Genomic DNA, 23,233 nt, shown 5'->3' with positions numbered 1-23,233 from the left:
CAGTACTGAGTGAGAGTCAGAGGTGCTGTGCTTTGAACTAGCTTTAAAGCCATTATGTCTGCCCTCCTAAGGGCAGCACAGTGGCACAGTGGTTAGCACTGATGCCTCACGGCGCCAAGGTCCCAGGTTCGATCCCGGCCCTGGCTCACTGTCCGTGTGGAGTTTGTACATTCTCCCCGTGTTTCACCCCCACAACCCAAAGATGTGCAGGGTAGGTAGATTGGCCACACTAAATTGCCTCTTAATTGGAAAAAAAAGAACTGGGTACTCGAAATATATAGAAAAAAATATTTTTTTAAAAAATGTTTGCACTCCTAGGCGAATTTAAAAAATCCTGGGCACTTTTTTGAAGAAGAGCAGGGGAGCTCCCCCCGCTATCCTGGCCAACATTTACCCCTCAAACGACATTGTAAAACAGATTATCTAGCTTGCTGATTGTGGGAGCTTGCTGTGTGAAAATTGGCTGCCGCATTGCCTACAGCTGTAACTATACTTCAAAATGTATTTTCTTGCCCTTGTGGAATAAGGGAGTCTGTAAACGTTGAATGACAAGGGGTGATCTGCCAGAGGACAAGGTCACTTTTTTGTAGCAACAAGTCGTTGATAAAACTAGCTCCTTGCTTCAGCTATTCCTGGATTATGGCACAGGAGACATGGGAAGCACAAGAGGGAGGCAGCAAAACCTCCATCAAGGACAGGACAGAAAGCGAAAAAACATAACCCGCTAGATTTTCATTTGTTTCTGCTGTCAAGCTTCTGAAAAGCGATTGCTTTAACGGTAGGGCTATGTCTGGTGGATACAGTAAAGTCAGCTATCTCCCCTTCCACTTCAGTGGGTAATTGCAAGGACAATGGAGGCCACATCGCTCCCAGCAATCATAGGCCACAAATTAACTTGCCTGTGATGCCCCCGCCCACCAGTCATCATATACTTCCTGGTTTGAACTCACAGCTGAGATATGACCAGATGGACAGGAGGATGCATGTTGAACCACACTCCATAGAATTTACAGTGCAGAAGGAGGCCATTCGGCCCATCGAGTCTGCACCGGCTCTTGGAAAGAGAACCCTACCCAAGGTCACCTCCACCCTATCCCCATAACCCAGTAACCCCACCCAACACTAAGGGCAATTTTGGACACTATGGGCAATTTATCACGGCCAATCCACCTAACCGGCACATCTTTGGACTGTGGGAGGAAACCGGAGCATCCGGAGGAAACGCACGCACACACGGGGAGGATGTGCAGACTCCGCACAGATAGGGACACAAGCCGGAATCGAAGCTGGGACCCTGGAGCTGTGAAGCAATTGTGTTATCAACAATGCTACCGTGCTGCCCAGCAGGTGTAAGAGTCGTCGGGTGGTGTCCTTCCACATTTCAATAAAATGAAGGACATATTTTCACAGTAACTCCATTGCAGTCTTAATGTCAGCCTACTTGTGACACTAATAAAGATTTGATTTGACTTGCTGCATAGCTCACTGGGTGCTACATATGGTCGGGCCCACTGTTCCTCCTCACACATTACACGACCATAGGTACACAGCTCTCCTGGTGTTGGTGACGCTCTTAAATATGAACTGGTGATTCAGCACAAGCTGAGAAATATTTAATTGTTACTCTCACTTCTGAAGACCACATTTGTTTTTCATTTTATTTCTTAATGTATTGAAGTTCGGGCAAAATGAGGAATAAAATGAGGAATATTGTCAAACACCATTAAGAAGCTGCCCTCTTGTGGCACCTCTGGTGAACAGCTCAATCTGATGCAGAACAACAACAACTTGCACGTATATAGCACCTTTAATGTAGTTTAATAATCGCACATCGCTTTACAGGAGTTTTGCCAAACATATTTGCCACACGAGGAAGAACTAGGATATGTGACAAAAAGGTTTAAGGAGCATCATAAAGGAGGAGCTAGAGGTAGAGAAGTGGAGAGGCTTAAGGTGCAAACTCCAGATCTCGGGGCGCAGGCAGCTGAAGGGATGGCTGCCAGCGGTGGTGTGATAAATAAAATGGGCATCTGCGAGGTGCCAGAATTGGACATGCACTGAGATCGTGGAGGATTGGAGGGCTGGTGAAAGAGGTAGCTGAACAAATGTGGCTGCTTGATCTTCCAAACAGTTTACTTTGGACTCTGATGGTCAACCTCACATCCAATCCCACGGAATTGCGAAGGAACACCCACCATGTGAGCATCATAATTAGGAAATTAACTAATTTATACAGGGTGAGTTTGCCACATGGACTAGAAAGAACGGGTACGTGGAATATGGGAGCTTTGGCAAAAAGCCAAATGTGATTTAAATTTATTTTATTTAACCTGTTTGCAGTGCATACTAATTAGGGCAATGAAGTGCCTACACCAAATCAAAGGGATTGAATTCAGGCTGAACTTTGTGCTGAATTTTTAAAATTATACCACAAAAATTCTTTCATCTCATTGAATTCTGCCTTTTGTATTCTTTGGTAGATGGAAGATCCATATGGTGCACCCTATGAGAAGTGAGTATAATATCAGACAGTTGACATGGTTGAGGAATGCCTATTGGCCCATTTCTGCTCATCTATCTAGTATTCCCACCATCATATCCACTGTGGGCGTTCAATGGCGGCAGGGGCTTTTTTACTTCCTGGCTTGAGACAGGATACTGAGAACATTTACCATGTTAGAATGGTACCAGGAATGATTAGAGAAGCCAGGCTGATTCTCTACAGAGCAAAGAAGGTTAAAGGGCTGATAGTGATGTTCAAAATTAAGAGGTGCTTTGATAAATAAGGAAACCTATTTTCTCTGGTGGGAGGTTTGATAAGCAGAAGCAGATATTTAAGATAATTGGCAAAAGGACACATGAGGAAATAACTTTTTTTCGCTGGCGGGTTGTAATGATTTGGAAAGTGCTGCCTCAGAAGGTTCAGTCGTAACTTACAAGGAGGAATGGTAGACTAGAAAGGGAACAGGTGTCAGGGTTATGGGGAAAGTGTGATGGGAGGGGACTAATTGGATAGCTCATTCAAAATCCAGCAGAAATATGATGGGCTGAATGTCATTTTCTGCTGTGTCATTCTCTGATCGACTCCTTTACACGTGTGTCCCAAGTTAGGCTTACTGAAGAAGGCCATTTGGCCAATGTTCTCCCTCCCCGCCCTGAATACTGACCCCCACCTTCTTCTCATTATAGCATCCAGTTGTTACTTCAAAGAGAGAAGAGATCGGCCTGAGTCATCCTTACTGCCGGTTCTAAGTGTGAATCAATCTTGATACTAAGAGGCACCATTGCCCTCATTTTAATTCAAATTGTTCAGGTAGGGGCTGAGATGGACAGAAAACCTGTCTCAATCTCAGCAATATAAAGCCTGGCAGAGTTGTACCTGCATAGCTAGCATCCAATCTGCCCCTCCCCCCACTGCCCATCACTTTCCCATCTGAATCTGAGAATTGTCAAAATTGAGCAGCAAGCCGATTACCAGGGATCTGACACTCAGATAAGTTGCAGAGGAGGGAGATTTTGGTTGGGTTCCTGCTCTTAGGCCTTCTCAGATCTTCATTCCTGTGGCGCTAACAATTATACTCAAAGACGAGAGATAAATACAATAGAGGCTTTATTGCTGTGCGATGCTATTCCTCCATCTGCAACTGTAGACTAGGGTCTGAGTGACTCATACGCATATTTATACACAAGCTCCCTGTGGGCGGAGCTAGCCGGCAGGGGCTGACCGGAGGAACCTGTATTACAGGTACAGGCATACATCCCCCTACTGCAAGTACACATCACTACAGTGGTTATATCACCACAATTCCACAAGGTTAGTCCAGTGGGAAAACCACAATGACTCCCCTCTCTGGCCTCTACTTGTAAAGAAGTTGGCGTCTAGGGTCCTAGGTCGGGAGTTCAGGTTCAGTTGACTGCTGCAGAAAGGCAACTGGACATTGGCGAGCGTCTCTCAGGTGATGCTATCTGCCCAATCTCTGCCAGGTGAAGGAGGTTGACATTTCTCTGTTGATTATAAAAAAAAAGGAAAACATGCCAAGGTCAGATAACTAACTGGTTTCTGCTTGGTCACAGCAGGTCACAGAAGAACCCTCAGTTGGCGAAGGCAACGTACGATTTCACGAAAAGAAACACGAGAGAACTCACAGTGGCTAAAGGAGATGTTCTCGAGGTAAGTAATGTGTACTGTGCAATATTCTGATCTTAAAGCTATAAAAGGGAGATTGCACAACCTCAATTTACAAGGATGATAACCGACACACACATTATATTGTGATAAATGTAAGAAATTAGTATTATCTGTTGTAGTAAGGTTTTTAAAAGACTGAGTTCAGGTATATGCTTGTTGCAGTAGTATTATTAAAGAAACTAGGTTAAGGTATCCAGACTGTATGTCTGCTAAAGCTGGAATTAAAGAGTTGTAAAAGGTGAAACAAGCATGCATTCCAATTACTTACTTGGTTACAGAGAAAGGGCTAATGGAATTCTGTTTTGATTGCTGGAGATTCCCTGGAGTGTAGATAATTTATGAGGCATTGTATCCAGTCCTAGCTAAGCAGGTCATGGAACTTTGTGGGTTACAGATTACAAAAGCTCAGGAGGCCCGGGAAGGTGAATTCAAACAGCTATTTATTTTAAGGCAAACAGCACAAAGATCGCAACCAAGACTACCAATTATGCTGGTCCCAATTCAGTCCGGCGTTTGTGAGGTGGTTTTTACGAGTCCCAGCTGATGGGCCTCCACCCATTACAGGGGAGCTCATTTTCCATAAACCCCATGGGGAGATCAATTGGGCCGTCTCCTTTGGGTCTCGTGGGGGTTATTACACAGATGATGTAATTAATGGGAGGAGCCAGGTTTGTCTGTAGCATAAAATTCCGCATCCTGTGACTGGTGAACCCAATCTGACATGACTGTTTGAAAGCCAACTGTTTCTACCAGAAAAATAGCTCAGCAGTTCACTAAGAAGTAGTTTGATATAGGACTTGTTTAAGTTGAACAGCAATTTTACCAAATGCTGCTAGGTTGAGCAGAAGTGTACTTGATCTGCTCCTGAAAGGGTCTCTCTCTCCAAACGTTTCTACACAACTAAGCAAATAATCTGTTTGTTAACTTTATTCATAAGTGGCATTTGGGTTATTTAATTGGAGTTAATAGCAGGTATAGATAATAAGTTGAAGTTTCACTTTTTGTTTAAGATCTATTTAACTGATAATTGCAAAACTATCTGATGTTAATGTGGTCAATTCTGTATTTAAATCAGGGCTGCACAGTGGCCCAATGATTAGCACTGCTGCCTCGCGGCACCGAGGACCCGGGTTCAAACCCGGCCCCGGGCCACTGTCCCCCTTGTCTGTGTGGGTTCCACCCCTACAATCCAAAGTTGTGCAGGGTAGGTGGATTGGCTGCGCTAAATTGCCTCTTAATTGGAAAAATTAGAGTGTAAGAAAAAATTCTGTGTTTAAGTTAACGTTTGTTTTAACATAAAAACGCTAATTGGTCTGTGTCATCACTCCGAGATGAACTATCCTTTTCTCACACTTGGATTGGATTGGATTGGATTTGTTTATTGTCACGTGTACCTAGGTACAGTGAAAAGTATTTTTCTGCGAGCAGCTCAACAGACCATTAAGTACATGGGAAGAAAAGGGAATAAAAGAAAATACATAATAGGGCAGCACAAGGTTTACAATGTAACTACATAAGCACTGGCATTGGATGAAGCATACAGGGTGTAGTGTTACTGGGGTCAGTCCATAAGAGGGTCATTTAGGAGTCTGGTAACAGCGGGGAAGAAGCCGTTTTTGAGTCTGTTCGTGCATGTTCTCAGACTTCTGTATCCCGAGTTGGAAGAGTGAGTAAGCCAGGTGGGAGGGGTCTTTGATTATGCTGCCCGTCTTCCCCAGGCAGCGGGAGGTGTAGATGGAGTCAATGGATGGGAGGCAGGTTTGTGTGATGGACTGGGCGGTGTTCACGACTCTCTGAAGTTTCTTGCGGTCCTGGGCCGAGCAGTTGCCATACCAGGCTGTGATGCAGCCCGATAGGATGCTTTGTATGGTGCATCTGTAAAGGTTGGTAAGGGTTAATGTGGACATGCCAAATTTCCTTAGTTTCCTGAGGAAGTATAGGTGCTGTTGTGCTTTCTTGGTGGTAGCTGTCATAAGATACATCCATGTATATGATGGAGTGCAGACAGGCAGTGATTGACACACAGGATGACCAGTGAGCACACAGAACACAGCAGCCAATCACCAGACAGGACACGACCACTATAAAGCCAGAGGGCATCAGTTTTCCCGCTCTCTCGGGATCCAGCCTCTGAGACAGTCAGAGCTCGTGAGCAGCAGCCAGTGCAAACACCATGTGGTAGTCAGTTAGTCTGGTCAGGCTAGCCTCAGGTCTCCAGTCAAGTCAGCACAGTGTCAACCCACAGTTGAACATGTAAAATAGTTAGATGTTCAATAAAATCGTGTTGCATCTCATCAAGTGTTGGAAGCCTGTCTCTCTCTACACTGCATCAAACGCAGTCCACATAGACCCAGCTTTCCCAACACATCAGTAGTGTTGACGTGGGTTGTCCAGGACAGATTTTTGGAGATTTTAACAAATTTTAAAAAATTGTCTGGAGTCCGTGTCCAGTATCCTAACAAAATCCGTCAGGACAAATTGGACAGTCTGATTATCTTTTCTTGAGAAAAGAGTGGGCTGAAGGGGGGCCTGATAGAGGGTTTTAGGATGATGGAAAGGTTGGATAGCTTAAACATAGAAATAATCTTTCCACTTGTGGAGGAATTCAAACTGGAAACCATAAATATAAAAGAGTCACAAATAAATCCAATGAGGAATCAAGAAGGAACTTTTAATAAAGAAAGAAAGATTGTTGTAATGTTGGAAACGTGGCAACAGATTTGTGCACAGCAAACTCCCACAAACATTAAAGCGATAAAGACCAGGTAATCAGTCTTGTGATGTCGGTTCAGGGATAAATGTTGGTCAGGACACTCGCCTATTCTTTTACAATATCGTACCACAAGACCCTTTATATTCACCGAGACAAACCCAATTTAACATCTCACCTACAAGGCGGGTGTCCAAAACTCCTTCAGTCTACAGTTTACTGTTTAAGTCTCGGAGCGGGAATTGAATCTGAGCTTTCCCAGTTAGAGGCCAGAATGGTGTCAACTGAGCCACTACTTGAAGAAGTGGTTAAAATGTGGAAGTTGCTGCCACATGGAGCGGTTGAGGTTAATACTTTAGGTGCACTTAAAGCTGGAAACAACACACAAAATGGATGGTCACATTAGTGGGGTCAGATGAAGTGAAACCTTGAGATCCTTTTGTGGTTTTACGGTTGGGGGTTAGACTGCATGGTGCAATCAATCACCCTATCAGAGTGAGAACAGAGGCTGGTCTTATCAGCAAGACCTTCATGCCATAATGGAGTTAAGAAAGGAAATACATTTATTTCAGCATTATCTGATGAGAATGATTTTTTGCAACCGATGACCCAAAGTTAATTATTCACCAAACTGGTCCCTAGCGTTGTTGTGTGATGAGTCCAACAAGTGTGAGTCCGTTTACAGCATTGTCAGGTCACTTCTGTTCAGGTAAATATAGAGAAAGGTGCTTTGTCAAATGAACAGTATACCTTCACCTCAACCACAAGAAGAGGTTGCTGTATTTAAGGGGAAATGATGCATGAAAGTGGAAGGAATAAAAGGCCACGCTGATGGGGTTATATGAAGAAGTGTGGGAGGTTGGGTGTTCGCAACAATAACACCAGCATCCATCTACTGGGATGAATGGAGACTTTCCATGTGGCATCTTTGTAAGCTGTTGGACCCACAACCACAGCAATAGGAATGAGTTCCTTTCCCCGATCGAAATACGGAAAGTCCAAACCCAACAGAAAGTGTGTTGAGATTGTTCAAACCTATTTCACACGGACAGCCAGAGGAGACTTTCATTGCACCACTTTAGCCGCCAATGCTGAAGGATTCTTGGTCCTCATCGAACACAACCTTGCCTAACTATCATCTTCCTATGGCCCACTATGATCTGACTGACCCATCAACATGTGCAGTTTTATTCCTCTTTGCTTAATCACCAGGTGTTGTTGGCCGGCACGGTAGCACAGTGGTTAGCACTATTGCTTCATAGCGCCAGGACCCCAGGTTCGATTCCTGGCTTGGGTCACTGTCTGTGCGGAGTCTGCACGTTCTCCCCGTGTCTGCGTGGGTTTCCTCCGGGTGCTCCAGTTTCCTCCCACAATTCCCGAAAGATATGCTTGTTAGGTGAATTGGACATTCTGAATTCTCCCTCTGTGTACCCGAACAGGCGCCGGAATGTGGCGACTAGGGGATTTTCACAGTAACTTAATTGCAGTGTTAATGTAAGCCTACTTGTGACAATAAAGATTATTATTATTATTATAATCCAAGTAAGATTCACTGACTGATTCTTACTGCTTGTGTGTTTCAGGTGTTGGAGGCCACCAAGCAGTGGTGGAAAGTGAAGAACTTCGATGGCTACATTGGTTACGTACCCGCCAACATCATGCACCTACTGAATCAGGAGGAAATCCTACCTTCAGTAAGAAAACTTTGCAGGCTAGGAAAGAACAAAGGGCGCGATTTAACCACCATGTTGAGCCTGGCACGGATCCGGATGTGCCGGCCAAAACCAGGATCCGCGCCAGGCACAAATCGGTTTGCCATTTAACCGGCCACTCCCAGCAGCAGGTTCCCGATGCCACCCAAACATGGCGAGAAGATCATTCTTGCGGACCTCCTCTAGCGCCTTTCCAAGGCCAGCACATCTTTCCTTCGATACGCGGCCCAAAACTGTTCACAATACTCGAAATGGGGTCTGACCAGAGCCTTATTCAGACTCAGAAGTGCCTCTCATTGCCGAGGTGGAAGTACAATCTAATGGTCTCCCAGCAATCCCCAGCGAGAGTGGGCATCATTTAGTCCACTCCATTTTTAAAAATGTGAAGCTGGCGCAATGGCTGCTGAGGGTAGCCGGGAGGTGAGTAGCCATTTCCATTCCCCGGCCTACAGCCTAGTGGAGGAAGGGTCATTTTGTCTGACACAAACAACTCACCTGAGACAGAACATCTGGGGGATGGGGTAAATGGATCCTCACCTCTGCGGCGCAGGCCAACGTCACTGTCGGTGACTGCTCTCTCCTCGGTCAACCCCGTGTTCTCCAGGGCCCATTCCTCATAGGGGATGAGGACTCTGATACCTGGAACTCTGCCCTCTGTCTGGGCCCCTTCACGCCTATTAAGGGCTAATTTCTAACTGCAAGGACAGAGAGAGGGCATTGTGAGTGACATGCTTGGTGCATCCAGGAGGGGGGGGGGGGGTGTCAATGACAGGTGGCATGTGTGGGCGCCGCACCTGGACATGGAGGGGTTGTGCTGGTGGGTGCCAGGTTGTGCTGGGACACAAGCGCAGTGATCAGATGTGGGGTGGGTGCGAGATGCCAGCTGCTGACCTGTTGGGAGGGGGTGGCAGGCGGAATTGATGCCGGGGGCCGCAGTTAATGTATCCTTGCAGCTCGTTAGATTTTGTTTCATCGTCCTGCACTGTACGTTGCTCCTCCTAATCACGCCGCCCGAACTGATAGCGACTGCCACTGCCTCCCAGGTGGCATTCTCAGCCCTGCTGCTGGTCCTCTGAACCCCTCGGGGTACAGGGTGTCCTGTCTCCCATCCATGGCATCCAGAAGCCTGGCCAGGTCGGCAACCACGAACCATGGAGCAGGTCTGTCTGGTGCCATGTTTGTGTGCTGACTGATTAGTGAGGGAGTGTTTAAAAGCGGGTCCCCTTTGTTAGCGGGGAGCTGCCAGACGCAAGTCTGGCGAATCAGCTGCCAAGACAGCCAGTACCGGATTGAAGCTCGCGAGGGCTCATTTCCAGCACTAAGTGCCGTTAAATACAGGCGCAGCCATCGGGAAACACCCGGAAAATCGCGTCTGAAATGTCACTTTGAACTTTTTCCGTTAAAGTGAGCCCAAAGTGTTGATAATTACTGATATTAGTTGGCAGATCTATAAATCACAGTTGGCCCAAACTGCAACTTTGGTTGGAGAACTGAGTGGGAAGTGCATTAACAGCCTTGGTCCTCCTAATCATGGCCATCCTCTCCCCCTTGGGATCGTGGTCTTTCTCCACTCAGTTTCTCCGCAGCCTCCTGATCACGTTAGATCATGTCCCAATCACATGTTAGAGTTCTTTGAGGAGGTCGCAGGGAAGTTAGACAAAGGAGAAACAGTGGGTGTGATCTATTTAGATTTCAGTAAGAAGTCTTACAACACCAGGTTGTTCATAGAGTTTACAGTGCAGAAGGAGGCCATTCGGCCCATCGAGTCTGCACCGGCTCTTGGAAAGAGCACCCTACCCAAGCCCATACCTCCACCCTATCCCAGTAACCCCACCTAACACTAAGGGAAATTTGGACCCTAAGGGCAATTTATCACGTCCAATCCACCTAACCTGCACATCTTTGGACTGTGGGAGGAAACCGGAGCACCCGGAGGAAACCCATGCACACACGGGGAGGATGTGCAGACTCCACACAGACAGTGACCCAAGCCGGAATCGAACCTGGGACCCTGGAGCTGTGAAGCGATTGTGCTATCCACAATGCTACCGTGCTGCCCCATTAAAGTCCAACAGGTTTGTTTCAAACACGAGCTTTCGGAGCACTGCTCCTTCCTCAGGTGAATGGAGAGGTATGTTCCAGAAACATTTATATAGACAAAGTCAGAGATGCCAGACAATGCTTGGAATGCGAGCATTTGCAGGTAATCAAATCATTACAGATCCAGAGATAGGGGTAACCCCAGGTTAAAGAGGTGTGAATTGTCAAGCCAGGACAGTTGGTAGGATTTTGCAAGTCCAGGCCAGATGGTGGGGGGTGGATGTAATGCGACATGAATCCAAGATCCTGGTTCAGGCCGCACTCATGCGTGCGGAACTTAGCTATAAGTTTTTGCTCGGCAATTCTGTGTTGTCGCCTGTCCTGAAGGCCGCCTTGGAGAACGCTTACCCGGAGATCAGAGGCTGAATGCCCTTGACTGCTGAAGTGTTCCCCGACTGGAAGGGAACATTCCTGCCTGGTGATTGTCGCACAATGCCCGTTCATTCGTTGTCGCAGTGTCTGCATGGTCTCGCCAATGTACCACGCTTCGGGACATCCTTTCCTGCAGCGTATGAGGTAGACTACATTGGTCGAGTTGCACGAGTATGTGCCGCGTACCTGGTGGGTGGTGTTTCCACGTGTAATAGTTCCGCACGCATGAGTGCGGCCTCAACCGGGATCTTGGATTCATGTCGCATTACATTCACCCCCCACCATCTGGCCTGGACTTGCAAAATCCTACCAACTGTCCTGGCTTGAGACAATTCACACCTCTTTAACCTGGGATTACCCCCTATCTCTGGATCTGTAATGATTTGATTACCCGCAAATGCTCGCATTCCAAGCATTGTCTGGCATCTCTGACTTTGTCTATATAAATGGTTCTGGAACATACCTCTCCATTCACCTGAGGAAGGAGCAGTGCTCCGAAAGCTCGTGTTTGAAACAAACCTGTTGGACTTTAACCTGGTGTTGTAAGACTTCTTACTGTGCTCACCCCAGTCCAACGCTGGCATCTCCACATCATATTTAGATTTCCAGAAGGCTTTTGACAAGATGCCATATAGGAGGCTGTTAAAGAAGTTAAGAGCCCATGGTGTTAAGGGTAAGATCCTGGCATGGATCGAGGATTGCTGACTGGCAGAAGGCCGACAGTGAGGATAAAGGGGTCTGTCATAATATCCACTCATGGATATAATGAGGTGCAGACCGGCAGTGATTGACACACAGGATAACCAATGAACACACACGACACAGAACAACCAATCACCAGACAGGACACTACCACTATAAAACACGCGAGGCATTAAGACTGCCTTTTCTCACTGAATACAGCTACAGAGATAGTTAGAGTGCACAAGACCATGAGCACCTTCTCCATGTGACAGAGAGCTAGTCTGGTCAAGTCAGTCTGAGGTTATCAGTTTAGATTAATAGAGTGTCAGCCCACAGCAGATTATGTACAGCAACAAGCTAGTTCAATAAAACAGTGTTGGACCATCTCCTGTGTCGGAAGCCTAATTCGAGTCTCACTGCATCCAGTTGCAGTCGATGTTAGACCAACTCAGATAACACATCAGGGTCTTTTTCAGGATGACAGCCGGTGACTAGTGGTGTGCCTCGGGGGTCTGTGCTGGGACCACAACTTTTCGCAATACACATTAACGATCTGGAAGAAGGAACTGAGGGCACTGTTGCTAAGTTTGCAAATGATACAAAGTTATGCAGATGGACAAGTAGTGTTGAGGAAGCAGGCAGGCTGCAGAAGGACTTGGACAGGCTAGGAGAGTGGGCAATGAAGTGGCAGATGGAATACAATGTGGATAATTGTGAGGAGAATGGAGGCATAGATTATTTTCTAAGTGGGAAAAGGCTTTGGAAATAAGAAGCACAAAGGGACTTAGGAGTGCTAGTTCAAGATTTTCTTAAGGTCCAGTCGGCAGTTAGGACGGCAAATAAAATGTTAGCATTCATGTTGAGAGGGCTAGAATGCAAGAGCAGGGATGTACTTCTGAGGCTCTATAAGGCTCTGGTGAGACCCCATTTCAAGTATTGTGAGCAGTTTTGGGCCCCGTATCAAAAGAAGGATGTGCTGGCCATGGAAAGGCTACAGAAGAGGTTCACAAGAATGATCCTTGGAATGAAGAGTTTGTCATATGAGGAGCGGTTGAGGACTCTGGGTCTGTACTCGGTTAGAAGGATGAGGAGGCATCTTATTGAAAATTACAGGATACTGCGAGGTCTGGGTAGAGTGGACGTGGAGAAGATGTTTTCACTTGTAGGAAAAAACTAGAACCAGAGGACACCATTTCAGACTAAACGGACAATCCTTTAAAACAGAGATGAGGAGGAATTTCTTCAGGCAGAGGGTGGTGAATCTGTAGAACTCTATGCCGCAGAAGGCTGTAGAGACCAATAACTGTGTGTCTTTAAGACAGAGATTGATTGGCTCTTGATTAATAAGGGGATCAGGGGTTATGGGGAGAAGGTAGGAGAATGGGGATGAGAAAAACATCAACCATGATTGAATGGTGGAGCAGACTCGATGGGCTGAGTGACCTAATTCTGCTCCTATGTCTTATGGTCTTAAGGCCTCACTTATCCCCTTCCGAGCCCTGCAGTCACCCCCAATTATCCCTTGCTGTGACTCCCTGCTGCTGGGGTTTCGTCCATTTGGCTATCTACCAGGCGAGAAACTGTGCTAAGCAAAAATGTTAACAAGGCGTTGCAGTTAACTTTGGTACAACCACCCAGATCTTGCTGGGTTCTTTGGTTGTCTTCGTCCTCCTCTAACCCCTCTCCGGGCCCCATTTATTTGGATCATCCTCTATTCCTGATTATCCTGGACAAGCTCATTCGAGGTTTGAACTGCAATGCAGTGTTGGAGGTATGATTACCTCTTCATAAATTTGTTTCATCTCCTGTTGTGATCTTTCATGTGATTTTTTTTGCAGCATGTTGATAACCACCGTGGTTTCCAATATCCCCCTGACGTTGACTCTCATGACCTGACAAAACATTCCACACCCTATGAGGTGACAACCTGGCTGCAGGCGAAAGGTTTTTCAAGAGTGTAAGTATGGGTCATGCTGCACTCTACACTCAATCAGTTGATAAATAACCACACTAGTTTTATCAAAGCGTGCCTCTTCTTCATTCCTGTGTTCCTCACACTTAACCCATTGTGAAGAGGATGCTTCACAGTTCGAATCTTCACTCCTTGAATGATTTGCCCTTCGTCGATTTCTACTTTTGGGACTATCTCTCAGGCATATTTCTCACTTAGCTTTGAACTTTCCTGCTGGTGAGTTCTGCTCATCAAATTTCTCTCTTGTTTCTTCCTCCAGAACTGTGAAGTCTCTCGGAGTTCTTACTGGTTCTCAGTTACTGAGTCTAACTAAGGAAGAGTTGAAGATGATCACTGAAAGGGAAGGTCACATAGTCTACAGTGAGATTCATGGGGGGTAAGTAAACATGCTCACCCCTCCTCTCACACTCGCACCCCGAACGAAACTTTAAACATAGGAGCTTTCTACACTTGTGAATATGACTGTACAAGATCCAGTGGCATTACTGGGAGAAGAACAGGGTGGTTCTCTCTGCCATCCTGGCCAATAGATATCCCTCAAATAACACCCAAGACAGATTAACTCGTCATTTAGTCTAACATCAAAGTAAAATACTGCAGATGCTGAAAATCTGAAATAAAAACAGAAAATGTTGGATAAATAGAAAATCTGGAGATGGATCACTTAGATTCAAAACTTTAACCTTGTTTCTCTCCACAGATGCTGCCAGACTTGCTGAGTTTATTCAGCATTTTCTGTTTTCATTTATCTCGTTCCGTTTGTGGAGCTTGCTGTGTGTAAATTGGCTGCTCTGCAGTGTAACCATGGCTACTCTTTGGTTGTAAAGCGTTTTGTAAAGACTTGCTGCGGGATTCTCCGTCGGCGGAATCCTCCACTTCGCCTGCAGCGCACCCACGTCCGCGGGGTTCCAGACGGCGTGGGGTGGAGAAACCCCATTGGACGGCTGCGGGAACGGAGAATCCCGCCCTTGATACGTGAATGATGCAAAATCAATGCAAAATTCTTCTTTATTATTGTACTTTTGCAAAATAACAATATGAAATGATTTAGGCAGTTAATTCAAATGCTAATTTAAACAGCTCTCTGAGTTTTCCACTATTCAACTTTATTTTTAATTTGAGAAACCTCAGTGAAGTTCCAGCGTCCGCAATCTAAGATGATCCTTAGATTGTTGAAGCTTTTAAATTGTAGGAGGGAGGTACTGAGGGAGGAAAGGAGTTTCACAGTTTTAGAGTTTCAGGAAAAGAATAGGATTAAGGTACTTTAGAAGTGCTTCTCGTTTTCGAATCACAGAACAACCCAGTCCCCCACCTCCCCACACACCCACCACAACAACACTTCACAACAGCCCAATCCTGCAACAACCTATTATCCACAAGCCCACAGATTGTGTTCAAGTGACTCCAAAAAAGCACACTATTCCCAGCCTGCAAATCCTATAATGACCATCCTAGGGTCTGGTCCTGTGTTGCCAATTCGCACCGGAGACGCCAATAATGTTGCTCTTTTAACCGGATACTGATATGACCGTTATTAATGATGATATTGCTTTTCAGAGCTGGCAGGTATCAAATGGTACCACCACAAGGCTTTACCAGATATCGATCAAAGACCAAACAACCAGTTAGTTAGTTCAAGTTCAATGATAGTTTATTTACACACAAGAATTACTTCTACATGCAACATAAAACACGACAAGCTAAATTACACCTAACACTACAACATCCTGTACTTAACTTCAGGCACCCGGCTTTATGCAGAGGAACAAGGCCTTTGTTCGGATCTTGCGTGGCTGGGGCTGGAGAAGTGGCTCTGTTCCTGCTGGGCTCATCCGTCTGGTAGCGATCGTTGGTCTTGAACTTGCTTCTGGTCGAGGTGCTGCAATTGGTTTTGGGCACAAGACAGGGCCAAGAGGGTGCCGGTGTGCCGGGGCCAAAAGAGACCGAACACATGGCAGTGTCTCTTTTTATCCTTTGGGGGTTTCACGCTCTTTTGGGCGTCCCTTAGCTTTGGAGCCAATAATTCGGCAGGCTTCGATTACTGCCTTCGATTTTGGCCAATAAAGGGGCGGGTGCCTTGATGGCTGGGCGTGCCCTGAGCGGTCATTGACCTTGGCTGTTTGAGCTTCCTGGGTGAAGTGAGTGGCGCCGATGAGTCTTTTGTTCTGGGGAAATGGGCCATTAGAATGCAAATCGGCTGGGGGTTTCGATAGTGTCTGATTATCTAGTGGCCAATATACACTTAAGCTCTGAGTTCGTCTGGATCCTGCATTGGCCATATTTCCCGTGATTCTTTGTAAGTGGCCATATTTCACTTGTAAGTGGCCATGTCTCCCTTTGTAAGTGGCCATGTCTCCCTTTGTAAGTGGCCATGTCTCCCTTTGTAAGTGGCCATGTCTCCCTTTGTAAGTGGCCATGTCTCCCTTTGTAAGTGGCCATGTCTCCCTTTGTAAGTGGCCATGTCTCCCTTTGTAAGTGGCCATGTCTCCCTTTGTAAGTGGCCATGTCTCCCTTTGTAAGTGGCCATGTCTCCCTTTGTAAGTGGCCATGTCTCCCTTTGTAAGTGGCCATGTCTCCCTTTGTAAGTGGCCATGTCTCCCTTTGTAAGTGGCCATGTCTCCCTTTGTAAGTGGCCATGTCTCCCTTTGTAAGTGGCCATGTCTCCCTTTGTAAGTGGCCATGTCTCCCTTTGTAAGTGGCCATGTTTCCCTTTGTAAGTGGCCATGTCTCCCTTTGTAAGTGGCCATGTCTCCCTTTGTAAGTGGCCATGTTTCCCTTTGTAAGTGGCCATGTCTCCCTTTGTAAGTGGCCATGTCTCCCTTTGTAAGTGGCCATGTCTCCCTTTGTAAGTGGCCATGTTTCCCTTTGTAAGTGGCCATGTTTCCCTTTGTAAGTGGCCATGTCTCCCTTTGTAAGTGGCCATGTCTCCCTTTGTAAGTGGCCATGTTTCCCTTTGTAAGTGGCCATGTCTCCCTTTGTAAGTGGCCATGTCTCCCTTTGTAAGTCGCCATCCCAGATGGCTACACCTGTAAGTAACAAATTGTCAAAGTGCCCGAGGTGATTTCAGGGAATCTGTGCCTTCGTAGACTGACGGAAAATTGAGATAAGGAGCACTGGGCAAAAAAATAGCTTACATTATTCTTGGAATGATTACCTGCAAGAATATCCATCTCAATCAAAACATTTTTTGACATTTTCTAAAACTGAACCAATGAATGAGAAATCGGGAATGGTGGCGGAAGGCTTGATCAAAGAGGTTGTTTTTTTGGGAGCATTTTAAAAGGGAGATGGACAGAGGATGAGGGAGGGCCTTCCAGAGCTTTAGGGCTGAGGCAACTGAGGCAACGGCTGCCAATGGTGGAGGAATTAAAATGGTGGAGGCCGGAATCGGGATGAAATTTGGGGTGAGGTAAAATATGGGCAGCAGAGTTTTGGATGAGCACCAGCTTATGTAGGGTAGGAAGGTGGAAGAACATTGAGGAGATAATTGGAACGTTCTGGAGGTAAAAAAGTCGGGGATGAAGGTTTAGCCCAAGCAGATGAGCGGAAGGAAGGTGAGCGAAACAGGTAACTCCAATACATTTGATCTGAATGAGGAAAAATTAACATTTTGCTTCTTTCTTTGCAGGCTGTAAGTGGCTCTGGGCCTGGTCAACATCCCGCGCAAGGGAACATTTAAACTACTGGAGGCTATCAGAGGAGTGACAGTGTGCACAAACAAAATCAATTGAAATCCAGTGTTGTGGATGCAGCTACAGGGACTACGCTATTCGGATCTAGACATCAGTATTCAGCTGTAAACAAACTTTAAAAATGAAGCAAAATCAGTAGATTAAACATAAGTTATTTCCAATCAATAAGCACAAGCGTGCGGGCAGACCTGATTCTGCTTGAATTTTACACACCGACACTTGGTGTTTTCAGCAAAAGACAAGTATTTGATGCTGAAAGATTTGAATGTTTCTCATACAACTGTGTTCGCGGAAACAAATGGGCCTAAACGCAAAGCATTTCCTCATGGCAACTTAAATGGAAATCTGACTTTTTGGTGAGAATTCCTTTGATTGATATTGTAACAAAACTGGATGCACAAGTCTAAGCTGGTAGGTTAGATGAAGAAGAAACTGGAGAGGTTCATGCGGGAGCGTATGACAATGAAAAATGAAAATGAAAATCGGTTGTTGTCACTAGTTGGCTTCAATGAAGTTACTGTGAAAAGCCCCTAGTCGCCACATTCCGGCACCTGTTCGGGGAGGCTGGTACGGGAATTGAACCGTACTGTTGGCCTGCCTTGGTCTGCTTTCAAAGCCAGCGATTTAGCCCTGCCCCAAACCAGCCCCCACATTCACTAGCTGGGCCGAATGGCCTGTTTCTGTTCTGTAGATGCCACCTAATTCGACTGAATAGCAGGTGTCTTGCTTCAATAACTATGCCTCCCCTGTTGTCTCGTGAGGGAAGGTTGGTGAGGTTAGGCTCGTCTCCACTGGAGTTTAGAAGAGAAAGAGGCGACTTGATTGAAGCCTTTAAGATCCTGAGGGGTCTTGACAGGGTGGATGCGGGAGAGGATGTTGCCTCTTGTGGGAAAATCTAGAACTAGGGGTCACTGTTTAAAAACAAGGGGTCGCCCATTTGAGACAGAGATGAGGAGAAGTTTTTTCTCTCGGAGGGTCGTGGGTCTTTGGCACTCTCTTCCCCAAAATGGAAACAGAATCTTTGAATATCTTTAAGGCAGAGCTAGGTTGATTTCTGATTAACAAGGGGGTGAAAGTTGAGAGGGGATGGATAGGAATGTGGGGTTGAGGTTACAATTAGATCAGCCATGATCTCATTGAATGGCAGAACAGGTTCGAGGGGCTGAGTGGCCTACTCCTGCTCCTTGTTGGTATGTTCATATATGATATACTGTTCGCTTTCAAAGGGCCAGCACAGGCAAGGTGGGCCACAAGGCCTCCTTCTGTGCTGTAGGATTCTATGATGTAGAACAGAACGCAACAGGCCAGGACCGTGCAGGTTTAATGCTTGTTCTGTGTTGATAGGTGACTTGTAGCCTGGGCTGAACATTTCTGGGTTATGGAAGCGTAATTGTTGGGGTGTGGGGGGTAAAGGTAAGCTAGCAGTCCAGCTCCTAATCATTTTCTCAAGGCTGGAGAGGACCACACACTGCTTTGATGTTTTTGCTCACTTCCTCCCAACCAACAATCCCAAAGCCCTGAAGATTGAATATTTTGCAATACTTCTTGCATCTTATCATACTAATGATGCTCACCTGACTGAGGGCTCCTTGGATGACAGAGCTTTCCTGTGGGGAGAAGTTGAGTGGAAGAGGTCTAGATTCTCTGGTGTATAGAAGAATGTGAGGTGATTTCACTGAAATACACAACAGTCTTAGCAGGCTTGCCAGGTTAGTGGTTGAGAGGCTGGTTTCCCAGGCCAGCGAGGTTAGAACAAACGGTTGCCAATCTGAGAATAAAGGGGTTGGCCATTTGGAAGTGAGGTGAGATTGGAATTTCTTTATGTAGAGTGTTGTGTATCTTTGGAATTTCCTATCCAAGAGAGATGTGAATGCTCAGTTGTTCAGTATATTCAAGTTGGAGATCAATAGAATGTTGGTCACTAAGGGATTCAAGGGGATATAGGGTTAGAGTGCAGGAGTGAAATTGAAGAGGTCTTATTGAATGATGGAGAGGTCGTATTGTCCACTCCTGTTTTTATCTGCTTAAGGCTGGTACTACCTGCGAAATTGTACTTCAGGAAGAGTGCATGGCATTAAGGGTAAAGTAGCAGCATGGATAGAGAATTGGTTAATTAATAGAAAGCAAAGAGTGGGGATTAATGGGTGTTTCTCTGGTTGGCAATCAGTAGCTAGTGGTGTTCCTCAGGGATCAGTGTTGGGCCCACAATTGTTCACAATTTACATAGATGATTTGGAGTTGGGGACCAAGTGCAATGTGTCCACGTTTGCAGACGACATTAAGATGAGTGGTAAAGCAAAAAGTGCAGAGGATACCGGAGGTCTGCAGAGGAATTTGGATAGGTTAAGTGAATGGGCTATGGTCTGGCAGATGGAATATAATGTTGACAAATGTGAGGTTATCCATTTTGGTAGGAATAACAGCAAAAGGGATTATTATTTAAATAATAAAATATTAAAATATGCTGCTGTACAGTGAGACCTGGGTGTGCTAGTGCATGAGTCGCAAAAAGTTGGTTTACTGATGCAACAGGTGATTAAGAAGGCAAATAGAGTTTTGTCCTTCATTGCTAGGGAGGTTATGCTGCAATTGTATAAGGTGTTAGTGAGGCCACATCTGGAGTATTGTGTTCAGTTTTGGTCTCCTTACCTGAGAAACTGGCACTTGAGGGTGTGGAGAGGAGATTCACTAGGTTAATCCAAGATCTGAAGGGGTTGGATTAGGAGGAGAGGTTGAGTAAACTGGGACTGTACTCGTTGGAATTTAGAAGGATGCAGGGGGGGATCTTATAGAAACATATAAAATTATGAAGGGAATAGATAGTATAGATGCGGGCAGGTTGTTTCCACTGGTGGGTGAAAGCAGAACTAGGGGCATAGCCTCAAAATAAGGGGAAGTAGATTTAGGAGGAACTTCTTCACCCAAAGGGTTGTGAATCTATGGAATTCCTTGCCCAGTGAAGCACTTGAGGCCCCTTCATTAAATGTTTTGAAGTTGAAGATAGATAGTTTTTTGAAGAATAAAGGGATTAAGGGTTATGGTGTTCGGGCCGGAAAGTGGAGCTGAGTCCACAAAAGGTCAGCCATGATCTCATTGAATGGCGGAGCAGGCTCGAGGGGCCAGATGGCCTACTCCTGCTCCTAGTTCTTATGTTCTTAAAAGTCAGCAGCTTCTGGAGTGGAGGCCAGAGAAGTGACATCAAAACAATCACATTTTGGAAGGCTAAATCAAAGAAATTTGGATTAATTAAAAATTGCTTTGGGACCAGTTGTTTTGACTGCTGTACGTCACTGAATATATCAATGATATTCATTCCATCTGATTTTTGTTGGCCATAGGTTTTAGCTTCCCTTCCCTGCCCTCTCTTTCCAACACACAACCCCCCCCCCCCCCCAACCTGGAGGGCATTGGAAGGGATGTCCCCACGTCAAGACTGAGGAGTTACTATATTAGTGTGAAATGGGCATTTTATCTCCACTGTGTTATGGGCCAGGGTTTAGAGAACCCCAAAGTGTGTCGTGGAGTTCACCTGACCCACAACTTTTAATAGATTGTGGTATGGGGAGCACACGACCCACTCTACAGGTGTGGTACAGCAGAAATGGAAAAGTATTTGTGAAAGCAAAACAATGTTTATTCTATGAACTCAAGTTAACCTTTTTAAAAACATATAGTGAACATCTGAGCAACATCAATTCAAATACAGCCCCCAAAGAATACAACACTAAGTAATCCTTAATAACCTCCCAAACAACATCCAGAAGACTAAAGAAACGCTTTTTAACAGAAGCACATTAGGTTTACATTCACTACTGAGAACATTTATAATTCTGAATTCACCAAATGATCAAGAGATAGTCTTTTCATGGCAGAGAAATCAACAGTACACCTCTGTCTGGCTTCAGCTCCAACACTGAAAATCGAAACTAAAACACACCCTGCAGCAAACAGCCTAAAACGAAAGTAAAAAGCTGACAGACAGCCCAGCTCCACCCACACTCTGACATCACTGGTAAACACCCATTTCTTAAAGGTACATTTCTTCAACACCTATTTCTTAAAGGTACTCTCACATGAGGTACACTCTCCTTATTAGCTCCCATCAGATCACCTTTATTTTTACCACTTGAGTATTTCTCATGTCCCCTGTTTCTATCCCTCACAGGCTGAAACTGATGTCGGAAACCAAGCTTTGATTTATGAACTAATTCATAATCATCTGCCATTTCTGCTGCTAATCTCACAGTTTTAACCCTCTGTTCTTCCACATGAGTTCTCACTACATCAGGAATTCAATTTTTAAACTCCTCAAAAAGTATAATTTCTCGGAGAGCTTATTTTCAACGCCCTTATCCACCTATCAAAAATACTTTGTTTGAGCCTTTCAAATTCCATGTATGTTTGACCAAATTCTTTCTTTAAATTTCTAAACCTTTGTCTGTAGGCTTCAGGCATTAGTTCATATGCACCTAAGATGGATTTTTTTCACCTCCTCATATGTGCCAGATACCTCCTCCGGTAGTGATGCTTCACCAGCTCTACCTACCAGCTTTGTTTGAATCAGTAATACCCACATGTCCTGTGGCCATTTCATTTGTTTAGCTACCTTCTCAAATGAAATGAAAAAGGCTTCTACCTCCTCGTCAAACCTTGGCAATGCTTGGACATATTTAAATAGATTCCCACCAAGCCTTTGACTTTGACGCTCTTTCTCACTATCCTCATCACTATCATCCAATTGTACGTTTCCCTTTACGTCTGCCAATTTTAACTGACTGTCATGTTTCAAGGCCATTTTCTGAAGTTCAAACTCTCTCTCTTTTTATATTTTTCCCTGATCTGTATCTCCCTTTCTCTTTGTTCTGCTAGGGCTATTCTTTCTTTTCTCCTTTCTTCTCTCTCCTTTTAGCTCTCTCTCTCTCTTTCTTTTTCCTCTCTCTCATATTCAAGCTGCTTTAATTCTTTTTCATGGACCATTTGTTTAATTTGTCACTGAATTTTTGCCGTTTCCAATGAGTCAAACTGTATCTCAGACAACTTTAAATGCTTTGCCACCGCCATAATGACCTCATTTTTTCCCCGCATTTTGTAAGGTACTGTTAACTGCAATGTTTTTTGCCAATCTACCAGTCTGCTTTTAGTCTCTGTCCGTAAGGTACTGCGTGTGACCATCTCCACCCCAAAAAACTTCAGAGCCTATGAAAGAGCCATTGTCCACAACACACTCCCCTCTTAAACTAGAATACCACACCTGAAAACCAACCACAATATGCTCACCACTCACTGTCTTTAAGTTCACTCAGCCAATCCAATAAATAGACTTTTATCCAGGACGAGCCCCCAATTTGTTATGGGCCAAGGTTTAGAGAACCCCAAAGTGTATCATGGAGTTCACCTGACCCACATATTTTAATAGATTGTGGTATGGGGAGCACACAGTCCACTCTACAGGTGAGGTACAGCAGAAATGTATTTGTTAAAGTAAAACAATGTTTATTCTATGAACTCAAGTTAACCTTTTTAAAACATACAGTGAACATCTGAGCAACCATCAATTCAAATACAACCCCCAAAGAATACAACACTAAGTAATCCTTAATAACTTCCCAAGCAACATCCAGAAGACAAAAGAAACGTCTTTTGACAGAAGCACATTACGTTTACATTCACTACTGAGAACATTTATAATTCTGAATTCACCAAATGATTAAGTGATAGTCTTTTCATGGCAGAGAGATTAACAGTACAGCTGCTCTGTCTGGCTTCAGCTCCAACACTGAAAACGAAGCTAAAACACACCCT

At 45.1% G+C, this 23,233-nt stretch overlaps 1 protein-coding gene across 4 annotated transcripts in view; it reads left to right on the top strand.

Annotated features, from left to right (window-relative positions):
* eps8l3b (EPS8-like 3b) overlaps positions 1-17,901 on the top strand; it is a 77,403-nt gene extending 59,502 nt beyond the window's left edge. For all 4 annotated transcript variants that reach the window (XM_038820968.1, XM_038820966.1, XM_038820969.1 and 1 more), the window contains exons 15-20: positions 2,481-2,512; positions 4,075-4,171; positions 8,483-8,593; positions 13,606-13,724; positions 13,999-14,115; positions 17,368-17,901. In XM_038820968.1, the coding sequence (XP_038676896.1) occupies positions 2,481-2,512; positions 4,075-4,171; positions 8,483-8,593; positions 13,606-13,724; positions 13,999-14,115; positions 17,368-17,374 (483 nt within the window). In that variant the 3' untranslated portion in view covers positions 17,375-17,901. The remainder of the gene's footprint in view (positions 1-2,480; positions 2,513-4,074; positions 4,172-8,482; positions 8,594-13,605; positions 13,725-13,998; positions 14,116-17,367) is intronic.
* The last annotated feature ends 5,332 nt before the right edge of the window (positions 17,902-23,233 follow it).

This window comes from Scyliorhinus canicula, chromosome 15 (assembly GCF_902713615.1).
Source record: "Scyliorhinus canicula chromosome 15, sScyCan1.1, whole genome shotgun sequence".
Lineage (NCBI taxonomy): Eukaryota > Metazoa > Chordata > Chondrichthyes > Carcharhiniformes > Scyliorhinidae > Scyliorhinus > Scyliorhinus canicula.
This window is presented reverse-complemented; position numbering and strand designations above follow the sequence as displayed.